This window comes from Brassica oleracea, chromosome C7, assembly GCF_000695525.1.
Source record: "Brassica oleracea var. oleracea cultivar TO1000 chromosome C7, BOL, whole genome shotgun sequence".
In the NCBI taxonomy this organism is placed as follows: domain Eukaryota; kingdom Viridiplantae; phylum Streptophyta; class Magnoliopsida; order Brassicales; family Brassicaceae; genus Brassica; species Brassica oleracea.
In genome coordinates, this window is record NC_027754.1 from 39,811,800 (window position 1) to 39,827,551 (window position 15,752).

General features: G+C 30.9%; 2 protein-coding genes across 2 annotated transcripts; one reads left to right on the top strand and one right to left on the bottom strand.

Moving 5' to 3' along the window:
• Positions 1-1,242: 1,242 nt before the first annotated feature.
• LOC106305573 lies at positions 1,243-2,236 on the bottom strand. Its single transcript, XM_013741934.1, has 3 exons — positions 2,160-2,236; positions 2,006-2,085; positions 1,243-1,571 (listed from the first exon to the last, which is right to left on the bottom strand). The coding sequence occupies exons 1-3, from the start codon at positions 2,201-2,203 to the stop codon at positions 1,243-1,245; spliced, it is 453 nt and encodes a 150-aa protein (XP_013597388.1). The 5' UTR covers positions 2,204-2,236.
• Positions 2,237-9,260: 7,024 nt separating this feature from the next.
• Positions 9,261-11,456, top strand: LOC106302191 (CASP-like protein 1D1). Its single transcript, XM_013738727.1, has 3 exons — positions 9,261-9,536; positions 10,543-10,672; positions 11,012-11,456. Exons 1-3 carry the CDS (start codon positions 9,307-9,309, stop codon positions 11,231-11,233), a joined length of 582 nt encoding a protein of 193 aa, XP_013594181.1. The 5' UTR covers positions 9,261-9,306; the 3' UTR covers positions 11,234-11,456.
• The last annotated feature ends 4,296 nt before the right edge of the window (positions 11,457-15,752 follow it).

The window sequence follows — 15,752 nt, forward strand, 5'->3', positions numbered from 1 at the left end:
AACCCGCGGGTTATATTTTTATTTTAAAAAATATTTATTTAATTTAATTTTTGTAAAATATAATATAAATAATATATTTATAATTAAAATTTTAAATATTTTAAAATATTTTGATTATTATTTTTTTAAATTCTCATATTTTCTTTACAAAATATACATTTTTACAAAAAAAAATATTTTTTTTTTTTAAATGTAAAAAAAAAATGCGGGTTGGCGGGTACCCGCGTTTCAAAATCCACCAATCCGCACCCACCCCGCATAAAATGCTCATAACCCGCATCCGCACCCGTGAATCGATTTTTCTAAATTGTTCGACCCGCACCCGCCCCGCGGCGGGTCAAACGGGCCGGGTCCCGCGGGTAAAAACTCATATTCCTAGGCTTACTTGGAGATTTACCAAGATAGTTCTAAATGTTTTCGCCGTCAAGCTCACTCCTAACGTGGCTAATGGCAAGGACAATTCAGGAAGTTCATACATTTAAGCTACAGAGCTTATTGGGTTTATCAGCAAAAGAGGTAGTTTGCTAATTCTGGTCCAAAAGTGGTATATCTACCTAATTGTCTATTTCTTTAATTGGATGAATGAATTTTAAATTATATCTGTAAAATTATTTTTTACAGAAAAATATATTTGTTAAACTTTGTGCAATGAATCAAAACATTATTGTATTTTGAAACAGAGGGAGTATGATTTTTTATATTTTGCAATTTTTTTTCTATTTGGTTAAAAAAAAGAAATCGGAAGAATACATTTTCATCTGTTAAATAGTTAATTATGTTTTTGTTTATAAAAAGAAATCGAAAGAATACATTTTCATCTGTTTTTCATATTAACCTTTGGTTGAGATGTCTGGGAAGTTGGAACAAGGAGTGTTGATAAATTAGACAGTCGGTCGAACCGGTAAACGGGCTAATTCCTTCCTCAACGTTGAGCCACGGTCCGACCCAGACACATTAATAACATGTGCTAAACCTGCTTACATTCACTATTTCTTTTTCTAATTACACCTCCATTCTTAAAAACCGGCTTAAAACAAACGATTTACAAAAACAAAACAAAAATTCATAAATTTTTTAACTTACAATTAGATGGGAAACAATAAGTGAATGAACAAGAAATACAATACTTGTCATTCTAGAAACTCTCGACTAGAAACTTTTTTCTAATTGATTTAGATATTAAATCAAATAAAACGAAATGCCAAAAGCCTTAGAAAAGTCTATTTGTTTGACAAACTACGCTTACGAAATAGTACACTTGGCGTTAGGGTTCTCGTCACTGAACAGCATGTACTTCTCTTTTTCCTTTTGCTCATCACTGTTTGGTTCGAAAACCATTTCAGGTCGTGCATTCTCTTCTGTTTTAACTTCTTGAACCACTTCAGTTTCTTCATCTTTCTCTTTAACAACCTCAACTATTTCAGGTTCAGGATCTTTCTCTTCTTCCTTCACAACCTCCACTCCTTTGCCGCCTGTTACTTTTTTGAGTTTTTTCAACAACTTCTCCAGGTCAAAACTTCCAGAAACCGCAACCTTTTGATTCTCTGTATCCTTCGTATAAGATGCAACTCCTAATAATCATTCATATACACATCATGCAAACATAAATGTTACAACGTACCATCATATTAATTATCGTCAATTCTATATATTTACACTATGATAATCAAATATGTTGACAACAAAACAATAAATATTTTTTTCAAAAAAAACAATAAATATAAATACTCCCTCCGTTTCTAAAAAAATTCATATTCTAGAAAAATATTTGTTTCAAAAAAATACATATTTTATATTTCCAATATAATTTTTGTCAATTAACAATGAGAAATTGTGAAGTTCAAGAACATTAATTGTATTTTTTAAAATTTTATTGGTTTAAAAATATAGAAAATATAAAATTACAAAAACTATGCAATTATAGCTAAGTTTTAATATGTTTTAATAAAAAATATGAAAATTCTAAAACATAGATTTTTTAGAAACGGAGGGAATACGATTCTACCTTTGAAGTTGGAAATAGCAGAAATCATGCCTTTCCCGCATTTGTTACAATCTGGTATCTTCAATTCAACATCCAATGTACTAGAAAATATCGAAGAATAGTGAGTTGTAAACATAATTTTCTTAAACATGTTACAAATATAAATTATACTTACCTAATAGTGATATTTTTTCCTGAAGGCGGAAAGCAGCAATTCATCTTCGTGTGTTTCAAATAGCGAAAGAGACTAAGTACGCAATATTTCCAGCATAAATATATTCAAAAGCCTAAAACACATATATACACACTCAGGCATATTAAACAGAGAAAAAACTATTATTTTAAACATATATTCACACATAAAGAAAAATACAATATTTTAACCAGAAAAGCAATTCATAGTATAATAATACCCAATCATTAATAAAGACCATATATGATTCATATGTGTTTAATGTTTGTATATAGTATTATATTTTTATATTAAATCTGATTCTCTAATCATGTGATAAGAAAAAAAATCTCAACTTAATAAAATTAAAGAATTTTGCAATTAAACATAAAAATTTACTCAATTTCATTGCTTGTTTTATAAATATATCTTTCTTATATTTAAGTTTCTTAAATTTTCTATTTTTTTATAAAAAAAACTTAATTTACATATATATTCTTAGATTTATTTGTTTTGATTTGTCTCTTAATATTTTATGTGTACATAAGTAAAATTTTAAGTTATCTAAAACAGCTATGCGTTATCAGTTATTTTAGAAATGACTGTCTTACAAAAGCTGTATTAAGTTTAAACTAAACGTGTGTCTATAAATCCAAAACAAATATATCATAAATTGTAATGAGAAAAATATTATCCAACCAGCTAATGATACATAAGTTCATTATATTTAATAAAATTGGCTAACTATATGTTAAATAGAGATTAAGAAAATACCAAAATTAGGTATCATTTTATAAATTCTGACACATTGTACACGTATAATCCTGGATTGATTGTGGGGGAGTAAAATAACAAAAATTTATATTAATTATCTACTAAAATTTTAACTGTAAAATCCGATATCGAAAATGGTAATGAAAAAATTTGTATCCAGTAATTAAGAGACATAAGTTTATTAGATTTTATAAAATTATTTAACTAATTTGTTAGATACAGAGTTAATAAATATTACTCCTTCAGTTTCCAAACTTCCATGACTTAACAAAAATATTTCAAGAATATAATTTTAAAAATATTTTAATGCATTTTTATTAGGTGATGATGGTAAGTTGTAAAATTTGAAAAATTAATTATGATTAATGAATTTTTATTGGTGAAAAGGTTGAGAAATAGTTAATCATAAACAATAATACATTTATGATTAAAATTAAAAATTTAATCGACCTTGTATATGATAAGTGTGACCACAAACTAGATAACAAGTGATCAAACCATCAAATTATTTAGCTTCTCATAATGCCGGTCCAGTTTGTATTGGGATCAGTACTGATACATATACACATATATTGTGTTATGCAAAATATTCATCTAGACGTGAATTTCTCTAGGGAGATACAAATTAAATATTGTAGTTGTAGGGAAATAGTCACAAACTTGTAAATAGTTTATTCAAATCAATCTGTCTACCGCCCTCACTCCTATACTCCCTTGGACCTGCTGGCTTATCTGGACGACAAGAAACAAAATGATTTTTGAGAATCATAATTCTACTCCTGATGAAAGAGTTACAAAAAGCATCATCCTGGCAAGAGAATGGAATCTGCCTCAAGCAAAGGAACCAAAGCAGATCGCGAATTTGCCTGACCCGATCTTTCTGCAGCAGCAACCACCTCTGATGGCGCAATCACGTCCCTCCAACACACTCAATTGAAAGACAGACACGTCTTGGGATAAGGAAACAAGGAGAGCATGCCTCACTTGGATCGTGACGAGTCCAACGAGATGCAACAAGGCACTGAGATACAAGAACCGGTAGCTTCATCTCTGATGGCTGAGGCACTAGCTGTTAGATCAGGGATCATCACGGCAGCTTCTCTGGAGTTCTCACACCTCCATGTGCTATCAGACACTTCAACGTTCATCAGAGCTATCACCAACAAACGACAGGAGAAGGAAATCTTCAGAATCGTCTTCAACATCCAACAGATCTCCTCTATCTTTCAATCTATCTCTTTCGATTAATTTCCTAGGACACAGAATTTGCAAGCAGATAGCTTAGCAAAAGAAACTCTACGTTCTTTCTCTTTTGGTTGTATCAGGCCTTTAGTGGACTAAATAAGACTCTAGTTTGGGCTTCACCCACTTTCAATTAATATATGGTTTTGCACCAAAAAAAAGTTTATCCAAAAGTATACTTTATGAAATCTGTAGAGAGATAGAGATGTAAGTTGTACAATATATTTTCCAAGAAAGATTGTTATTTTTATCATTATGCGGCTGCTGCTGCTTTCAGATGTTTGCAATACTAATGAAAGTAACTTTTTAACATTTGCACCCCCAAAAAAGGAAGTAACTATTGTCTTTCTCAAAAAAAAAATTGTCTTGAAAAGGTTGACCCGTGAGGCGTGAATGTCACAAAAAGGGAGTAAAGATTGACCGGTGGAAAACGCTAATGGGAAAAACGGAAAAATAAATAACGTCCATAATCCATATAAACATGTTGGTTCTGAGTTTTGGATAGGGTTGGACAATCAGGATCTCAATTATTGGTTCGGATTCATTTGAGTTTCAGATTTTCTGGTTCATAAATTTCAGTTCCATTTAAATATTTTAAAACTTCCGATTGGGCTCGATTTGAATTTAGTCAAATTCAGTTTTGGTTTAGTTACATGTCTAAGATCTGGTTGCACCCAAAATAATTTTGGTTTCAGATATATTAATCGAATTATCGTTTCTAAAAATATTTATTTGTATTTGATTAAATTCAATATATTTTCAATCTTTTCAATAAATTTATGTACATGGCTTCATGAAAACATATTATATTCTTTCAAAATAATTTTGGGAAATTCGTCTATCAACCATACTAAACTGGTCACTGAATAATATATGACAATGCCAAACATATATATCATAACATACCAAAACCTTGTACGAAAAATAAACAATACATAATGAAAAGTAAGCAAATTAAAACTGACAACTTCGAACTCTATAAACTTAAAAATATTATTTAAACTTTAAAATAAAACAACATTGTTTAAACTTTATGAGTAAACTTATTCATAACTGAACTTTATATGTAATTGTCAAAGCATAAAACATAAATATTTACCAAATACCAAAAACATAAACTACATGTTTGAGTAATTATTCATGTAATAGATAATTATTACATGTATTTAGATACATATTATTGTGTTTGGTATGAGTTCCTTTCAGGATTTTGAATTTTTCTGATTTTTTTGGATATCTATTTGGATTCGGATCGGATAAAAACTCATAATCCAAAATATCGTAAAGCATGATCCATTCAGTATTTATGTCAGATTTGGATAAGTTTGAATTTATTTTTATTGGTTCAATTTATATGTTTGGATTCGGTTTATTTATCCAGCTATAATTTTGGGCATGCGTGTGACATTTGAGAATTTCTTAACCATGAGAAAAAAAATAGAAATAAAAAGGACAAATCTTATAAATAATATTTTTTAGTTTTTGTCGATGTACGGAGACTTCATTTAAAAATGAATATTATTTTGAGAAAAATAATAACATAGCAACATTCTTATCGATTGGGATCTCAATAAAAAAAGATTCTTAATAATAAATTATTATCTTAATTAGTTTTGTTTAACTAATTAAATTTAATTATAAACTAAATACTGAGCTATTTACATCTTGACAAGTGGAAATAAGGTTCTCTATGTTATCAAACGAGAACTTTGTCTTGTTCTCCTTTTATTTTTTTTTGGTTAAGTTATTAAGTTATTAGATGTTGGGCTTTATTCAATACATGTCCAATTTTATATTGTCTGATTAGTACGATATTATCCAATTTAAATCTTAGACAAATCCGAGTAATTTTACTTTTAGTTTATTTCTCAAATATCTAATTTTCAGATTTAGTTTGATATATCACATTGGATACTTATCGTTAACTTTGAGATGGAGTTGCTTTAAGCGTCGACTCCGGATGGAATTACGGTCAAGATAGGTTAATCATTACATATTCGCTGTCGTGATCACTGCCTTATCATATACACTTTCAACTTTCAAGGGGACGATCTTCCGTATTGGTTTATTCAAGACAGCTTGCCTTAATTATTTATTTTATTATTCTATTTGTGATCTTCCTTTTTCCCTAATTGTACATTAATAAACAAATTGTGCCTTGCGTATCTTTTCTTGCGGATTTTGTTTATGCATACTTGCATAGAACTGTAAAAGTGCTCATCGATTATTGAAGGCTCACTTAACTTACTTTTTTTTGAGAAAGACTCACTTAACTTACTTAGTCCTACACCTACACTATGTTAACTAACCTACAATCTGGTAAGTTTAACGAATCATCAACGACGTATACTTATGAGATAAGAAAACGTCATAATTACGATAGCATGACTTGATACCAAAACGGTCGATGGATTGAAATTCGTCCAACCGAAAATTTAGTTTCTGTTTTTAAATAGTTTGTATATTATCTAAGTCTATCAGTTTGATTTTATATTATTATACTAACACATGCATGTTTCATTTAAAATATGTTTGTAAATAAAATATGAAAAATCTAGTATGTCCAAGTTAAACGTTCAATTTTAACCTTTGTCAAAATCAAAACGTTTAATTTTAACCAATTTGTATGAATTTAGTTCAGTAATAAATTTTGGTATTGACCATAAACCGATCTTGTTTTACCGAGTGCATATCTTGCTTTGGTCGTTAAATTAATTGGCGAAGTAAAATCTCTTTTAAAACTGAATTGAATTTGTTCTTTTAATAGATTTGTTACAAAAAAGACTATATATGGATTGTTTATATGATTACATGGCAAAGTTACCCTTTACATATTTATCTGGCCGAAACAAGTCAAGACAAAGATGTGGTTATCCCCCACGCTTTTTCTTCAACATATCTTCTTTCATTTCTCTTTCCACGTTCATATGCCTATTCACACAAATTGAAGGAAAAAGAGATTTTGGTTTTATAATTATAATTCCATTAAATAGCTTCTAAGCGTAATTTTCAGTGTTAAAGAAAAAGTGCTAAGCGTAATTAGGTGTCGAAAAACTAAAACTATCGACACCCATAAGCGATCATATATATTCGTTCCTCCCTTTTTTTAATAAAGATCATGGCAGTATTATTTCTCAATTAATTATTACAATGATGAACGCACTACGTATCTCGGAGGTTCAAGGTCCGGTTAGTTATATATATATATATATCGTTTAGCTAATTAGAGTTTAAATGCAAATTATTGAAATATATGAGTGACAAGGTGAGAACGATGTCTTTGTTTTATATTATAAAGCTAGCAGCCTAGCCCTACATAATACGAATACATATCCGCAACTTCATTCAAATTTTTGTTTTCTGTAAATACCATTTATAAATTTGTCTTCCTCCCTTGAAAGGAACTTATGTTTACATTAATCATATAATAAAAGCCGACAAAGAAAACACATGTGAAAGAAAGCTTTGTGGTGATAGTCATGCTATGGCTGGAAATAGCGAAACCAAACAGCAAGGTAGGATTGCTGGATGGTTTGAGGTCGTGCTGAGCGTTAATTTTGGGAAGTGTTTCAATCCATTCCTATAAGATTAGTTTTCATAGCAAAAGCTTGCATACTAATTTAACTTTCCCATTTTGAGAAGCCTAGCTGTAAGACCCAGTTGAGAGAATCATCGAAAGAGAGTGGCGGATTCAAACCTTGATAAGTGAAGAATGAAGTCCAAACTTCACTAGAGAATGAACATTGAAAGAACAAGTGTGATCTCGATTCATCTGCATTACTGCAAAGACGGAAGACACTTGGAACATTCATACCCCACCCCAGTAGCATGTTCCTTATATTGAGAGTTACAACCCATGCCAAGAAAGCATGCTTTGGGATATTAGAGCTAGCTGGATAAAGAGATTCTTAAGTCCCTTGAATGAAGATGAAGAAGATTCCTGGAGTATGCTCAACTTCATTCAAATTCGTAGCGGATAATAACCCTTTTTGGAAGAAAAAAAGCCAATAATTATGAAATGACATCTTATAAGAGCATTCACATTACTGAGTATTTCACAAGAAATTTTCATACAAATAATATTAATTATTTAAACATAATTGAGTTAAATATTTAAATTAGTTATAAAATAAATTAAACAAGTTATCAAGTAAAATATATAATGAAAATATCTTATAATTTTTATTGAATATCTCAAACCAGAACTTTGTATCTTTTCCTTTTCGTTTTATTTTTTATGTTTAAAGTAAATATTCTCTTAGAAACCAGAAGTGTGAATGCCCTAACCCCTAATCAATCTATCATATACCAAAGGAACGAAATAACATAACATGTCAATTTCGGACTATCGTATTTGTTCGTAAAAGGACGGTTGTCTCTTTTTGTAGACAACATGTAATTGTATACATACATACACCAATTTAACGTAGTTTTTTTTGTAACTTAACAATTTAGAGTATGACTGAATATACATATTAGAGTAAAAGTTTTGGAGTAAATATATTTTACTCTGTATTCTGCTCCGTATTCACAAATCAAGTTAAACACAGCTGAAATATTTTTCAGCTACTTTTAGCTGAATTCAGCTGAAAATGACAGAAAGTTTCCCACTTGGCAAAATGAGAGTAAAAGTTCACGTTCTCTTTCCTTCTCATTTTACCTTTTCATTTAATCTCTCTTGATTTCTTTCTTTTTTGTTTTGTTATTTACTCTAATTGTTTGTTTTCTTTTCCTCTCCATTTTTTCATTTTGTTTACGCTCAGTTACGCTGAGGTGTACCAATCACACCCTTAACGTAGTTTCACATTAACAAATACGCTACCAATAACATTGACCACCAATAAAGATGAGAACGCCAGAAGATGTGATTGCTACATATATATTATGAACGTATTGACTCTTGAGATATTCAAACATCGCTGCCGTGTCCGGAACATCCACCATCTTTTTCCCATGACCTTATATTATAATAATATATAACCATTAGTTTACTAATAACAATTCAATTATGTTTTCTTCTTCGAAACGCACACACACGATAATATAAAAACCCCTCTCAACATACCAAAAATATCACCAACTCCCCATAACACAAATATATCACATTTCGTACCAAATTTAGATTTGTCCATAGATGGGTTCCGATGAAACCAAATCGACGATTGACACGGAGAAAACAACCGTTCCAGGAGGAAGCTGCACCACGTCGAAGAGTTGTTGGATGGTTCAAGTTGTGTTAAGATTATTTCTGTTTGCAGCAACTTTGACATCAATTGTGGTGATGGTTACGAGTAAACAGAGCAAAACTATTCCTATATTTCCCTTTCATACTCAAGCAAAGTTCACACACTCACCGGCTTTTATGTAAGTTCATCCTAATTTTTCATCAGTTAATCCAATATTCTCGTAGTCGAAACTGATTGACTGTTATTTTCAAAAAAAAAAAAACTGATTGACTGTCTTTTTTTTTCATATTTAATTTCTATATCTCAGGGTCAAATAAATACAAAGTATAGTTTATTTGGAATTATGTAGAACGTTGCAACTTGGCAAAGACCTATGTTACAAAAAAAAAAAAAAAAAAAAAAAACTTGGCAAAGACCAACACTTAATTTGAAATATAGGTTGTAGTTTTTAAGCATGGGGTTTTAGTAAACCATAAATTAATCCAAGTTAGAAGGAAGTCATGCCAAATTTGGATGGTGTAATACAATGATAATACTAGTAGATCTTAAATCTGGTCAATGTTTATATATTTTTGAGAAATAAGGAAGGATCCATCATACATAGATAATCATACATGTGCATGTAACATATATATTGGAGCATCAACGTTAGGTTAAAGAAATATATTTAATAAATAACCATAATACGTGCTTAAAAAACGAATAATCTTTGATGCAAATGGGAGTAGTTTTTTTGGACCAAATATATGGGAGTAGTTGGAATTTTCGAAACAGAGATTTTAGAAAGTGAAAAATGATTGGCTCGAGCGGGCCTTGTAGTCCGGTGGCAGTGGACGGACCTTGGATGCAAACACATTTCGGGTTCGATCCTCCTGCTGCGGAAACTAAGTCACATTGTTCTGTTCACCACGGCAGCGGATACGTCCGTATGAAAACCCGGGAAATGGCCTGTCGTGGGCTGCACCTCCCACCCGGGGTTAGGTCCGTGTCTTTAATAGACCCGAGTTTAACCCTTTATTTCTTCAAAAAATGATTGGCTCAAAAGTTATTTAACAAAAAGGGACTCAAAATATGAAATGGTCAGTCATGATAATGAAAGCATCTTCACACTAGAGAATTTTAATATTGTACACTTTGTTTATAGTATTTAGTAACTCAATCTCTTTATTTTTGTTAATATGCAGATACTTTGTGGTAGCATTATCGGTGGCTTGCTTTTACAGCATTATATCTACACTTGCTACTCTATCTGCTTTCAAGAAGCCTTCCTCTTGCTCTGCGATTCTCTTGCTTAATCTTGCCATTATGGATGCGGTAATTCCTCTTTATTAAACCGTATCTATTAATTTTAAACAATAGAGAAATCAAATTGTTATTTCCTAGTCGGTAGTAAAGCCAAAACAATTGATTAGAAACCAAACAAAAAGTTAAACTTTTTTTTTTAAGTTGAACTTGGACTATGCTTGGGTTACTTGCACGAAATTTAAGCATCTCTAAAATTTAATGTATAATTGGTATAAGAGACAAAATCACTGAATGAATGGCACAATCTACAATAATATATACTACTAGTTAACTTAAATGTAACGTTTAGTCAAAAAAGAACTTAAATGTAACTTTTTTTACTAACAAAAAACGACAATTTTTTGGCAGGTGATGGTAGGTATAGTGGCGTCAGCGACCGGAGCATCAGGTGGAGTAGCGTACATTGGTCTGAAGGGCAACAAAAACGTACAATGGAGAAAAATCTGTGATCTCTACGATACGTTTTGCCGTCACGTCGGAGGCGCAATCGCAGTCTCACTGGTTGCTTCTATCATCCTCCTCCTCCTCTCCATCATCTCTGTCCTCTCCCTCTACAAGAGAATCCGTTGATTCATTCTCTCTTTCTTTGAATCTTTCGTAGCCAACGCATATTGATGTCATTCTTGTTGTTGCTTTGGTGATCTGTCGAAGTTAATCTTTGTGTTTTTTAGTTCTAGTCTTGTTTTCTTTGATTTTGTATGATTGTGTGTTTAGTTTATTTGTAAACCGATGTTTTTAGTTAATTTTTGAATGTTGTTTATGTTTTGTATTGATGATTTCCTTCATAGTTAAATGCTTCTCTGTCTCTTGTTTATATTGATCCAGCTGTTGACCAAGTTAAAGGCAGTTGTGGTTAAATGTGTATTTACGGTTAGGAAAAAAAATACGATTAGAGACAGTGAAAGATAAAGAGTATATAGCAAAATTAGTTGTTTGGGAAAATAATCATTGCTTTGTCATATGTTATTTTGTTAAATAGATCCGATCAGACGGACGATCCTGAATTGTTAAACAAACCAATTTCTGAATCTTTAGGACGACTAAATATATAAATTCAAAGTTCAGCTAAAAATTGTTTTCGCTGACCATTGACCTTACCAGCCATGCAGAAACTTCTAGAAAAATTGGAAAATTGTTTTTAAATGTCAACGTATGAATTTATGGCAAATAAATCACTGCAAGATGAAGTATATTGCATGGCTGATGTAGATTTCTTTGAGCTCTTTTGCTAATATATTAGCCACAACATTTGCTTTTTCGAGTCTTCATTAAGTTCCTCTTGCTAGTTCCAGTATTACATCTCTTATGTAAGTAGAGATCATTGAGTAGCTCCATCTTAAGGATTGTTGGATAGCAATGGTGTTCTCTGGCAGTTTGGAGAGGTTCGCTGGATGACCGCAAAGTGGGACCTCTACGAAGGAACCAAGTCTTTTAGGTTGTATCATTCTTATTCTTTAAGTTATCTGCAACATTAAAGCATAATTTGTAAACCTTTTTACTGATTTCCTCTTAGAACTTGATTTGCTAAGATTGATTTGATTAGGTTCGTTCGTATGCATCAATCAGAAAAATAATATAAAGAACAAGAAAACATAAAAACTGTTTACCCTGCGTTCACCTCATATTGAGTTATTGAGTTCGCCTTCAACGGTGAAATTAACAACACCTCGTTAGAGAGTAGTCATTACTAAGTTTACGAAGGTTTAGACCATCAGCCAAGCTATGAATTCATTACACAGTACCTATTATCTATATATGAGGTAGAACTTTGTAACCTTAACATACGTACAGATTTTTTTTTAGTCTGGAAACCATCCACAACAGAGTATCAGATTCATAAACACATGATTATGATAAGATTTTAGATTATGAGTACGTGTATGAAATCTATATATAATAGCAAACTCAAATTCTGTACTCGTTGACATCATTTTTTTATAGGAAAAAAAATTTTCAATCCAATGGTTAGAATTTTCTTTTATTTATGATCTAAAAGACATAAAATATTTTTGCTGATGTCATCAAAAAAATTATATTTGACAATTCTTCATTGAACAGTTATCTATTTAAACAACATATTCCTTGGCAACCAAACAACACATCCCTTAACAAATAAAAAAATGAAGAGTTACAATCCGACGATCATATTTGTTTGTTTTACTATCTAATGGTCCTAAAATTGTCTTGGTTTAATTGTTTTATGTCTTGTCGCAACTCTTCTCTTAAGAGTTTCCTTCTCAAACAACACATACCTTGAGTAGCCCTCAATATACTTTTTCAGGATCTATATATTGAAGTTTTTACACCAGAAACATTTAAAAAAATATATACTTGGTTCCTTTTAGTATTCATCGTCTATCTCATTTTCTATTTTTTAGTCTTCATTAAAGTATGTTTTATTGGTCTTTCTTATAATCTTTATTATTGAAGTTTGATTTAGGCGATGTTAATATATTGTATAACGGTTGCATAAAGTGTACAAGTAGCAAATAATTTTAAATTAAGGAATCTTCATAGGTATATTATAATGAGCACGTAAAACATCTTTCTTCTTATTTCTTCTTCTCTTCCGTCGAAGTCACAACCTCTTTATTGACTTTTATTGACTCGTTGTGTATTGTAATCAATACGGCGAGGTTTGTCACTGGATTTTGATGTCTTTGAAAAGTAGAGAAAGTCTGAAAAGAGATTTCTGGAACACCTTACCCGGTGAAGAATATGATGCCTCAGGTTGGTTGTCAGTCCCCCACGTCTCCATCTTTCGGATCCATTACGAATGCTTTCGATGGCACGGCTGCTTCCTCTGGTAGTGGTGACTGATGACGACAATGGTGGCTCCTCATTTAACCGCATCAAAGCCGAGAGATGAAGAGAGGGAAGGAGAGAGTGATGATCACAATGGTTTAACAATGGCAACTTGCGACTGTTCATTATTACCAAAGTACTATACATATATATATATATATATATATATATATACATAATTGCGTAAGATAAAAATGGTTTGATTAACTACACGTTTATTTGGCAAAAGTTCAGATGGGTATCACCCATATAACTCATTTGAATTTTTTTTCTAGAATAGAAACTGTCAAAATAAATCTGAAAATATGACTGTGGGATATGTAAATCTGGAAATAGATCTCATTCAAAATTTTACCCATAGAAAACATATTCACCAAAGTACTATACATATACATATTTCTATATATAATAGCAAAACACCAAACGATTGTGCGATTTGTAACAAGAAGTAAATATGATTTTTTTAAAATGAGTAAAAATATGACTTTTTGGTTGTGAAGGGTTTAGATCGTAGGTTTCTAAAATGTGCATGCATCATAAATTTTATGTTTGAATCCAAAATCGAGGAAAATACGTTTGGTTTGATGGGCTAATTAAAATGCATTTGCAAAATTAAATCTGAACAAATTAAATGATTTGCATCCAGTACTGGTTTTTGGTGACAACAATTGGACTCCTTCTTTAACCGCATTAAAGTTGAGAGATGAAGAGAGGGAAGGAGAGAGTGATGATCAGAATAGTTTAACAATGGCACTTGCAACAGTTGATGACTGAATAATGGTGGCTGGATTTTTAGAGGATATGTATATATATAAAGATATATATAGGTGTCACGTTTAGGATAGGGGAAATAGGTTTGTTTAGGATTAAGAATAAGATTATTTAATGAAATCATACGTAATTGTTTAACATGGGTCAAGGGGTTTTCGAAGGCCAAGTGGAGAATCGAAAGAAAGAAAGAAAGATTGTATACATATTCAATAATGTACCAAATTAACAACAAACAAAAAGAGTTTGAGACATTTACTAACATTACAGATGTGTGAGACTGTGAATGCATATTGAGGAATTCTGTATTTATTTGTTTTATTCCTTTGCCAAAGTAATGTTAAGTTGAATATTGTAGACACAACTTCTATTTTTTATCATGTTTTTTGAAACACTTGAATTACAAAAAATTCTAGGTCTTCAAAAAATGAATTCCAGTAGTTTTGTTACACAAGATGGAATGAGTCGATTTAATAATTAGTCCTTTTCTATGTATAATGGCAGTAAAGAACATGAGAAATTTATGTTACCAAAATTTTATAATGAGAAATGTAAAAATATTTCTATGAATTTAATAAAGAAACTGATGTCACAGTAGTTAATGGTAAATGTTTATATATTGATTTAAAAAGTGTTTATTTTAAAGGGTGCTAATTCAGGATTCCAGTTTTAAAAGAGAAGTCATAAAAATAACACCCTTTAAAAAAATTGCGTGTTTGATGTTTTTTATTATTATTTTGTAAACAATAGTCTAATAATTACCATGACGTAGGTTATTAGTTTTAAGAAAATACGGCATCAGGATGGAAAAATCGTTAGTGTGTTACTATCATTTTATAGGCAATGTTTTAGTGTGACATTTAAATACGAGAGAAAAATATTCTTTCAAACAATTACAGATATTTTTCAATTATTTAACTACAGATATTTTAAATTATTGAAAAGTTTCATACTTTGTGATTCACGCAATTAAAGACAAACAAAACCGTCATTACCACTTTGACCAAAAATAATTAATAGGAGAGGTGCTAGAGTAACAGTCTTGGACAACTATGTCTTTAAGAAAATTAGAATTTGCTAACTCAACAAAGCAATGATGCTATGATAGTTAAAATACTAAACCGTAAATAAAATATTATTTACCAGAAACAATATAAGATTTTGTCTAATATAAAAAAATTTCTACAATAATTTGAAGTGTCACTGTAGTTAATGGTAACTGTTTATATATTGAATTAAAAAGTGTTTATGTTAAAAGGTGCTAATTAAGGGTTGTTAGTGCAAAGATGACACTACAATAAGGTAATCCAGAAGATAAATCAAGAGACAAACAACTACAAGCAACCCTTAAGCTTTATTAGAAATCGCCTTGTACACTCTATTACAAGTTCTGCTTAATCAGCTTTACACAGTCTGTTACACCCTAACAACTGTTACTGAAAGATTCCTAAGCTACCCGCTTGTGTCTTTCTTCCGTTGAGTACTTCAGCCACTGCTTCAGCACGACCCAGAACAC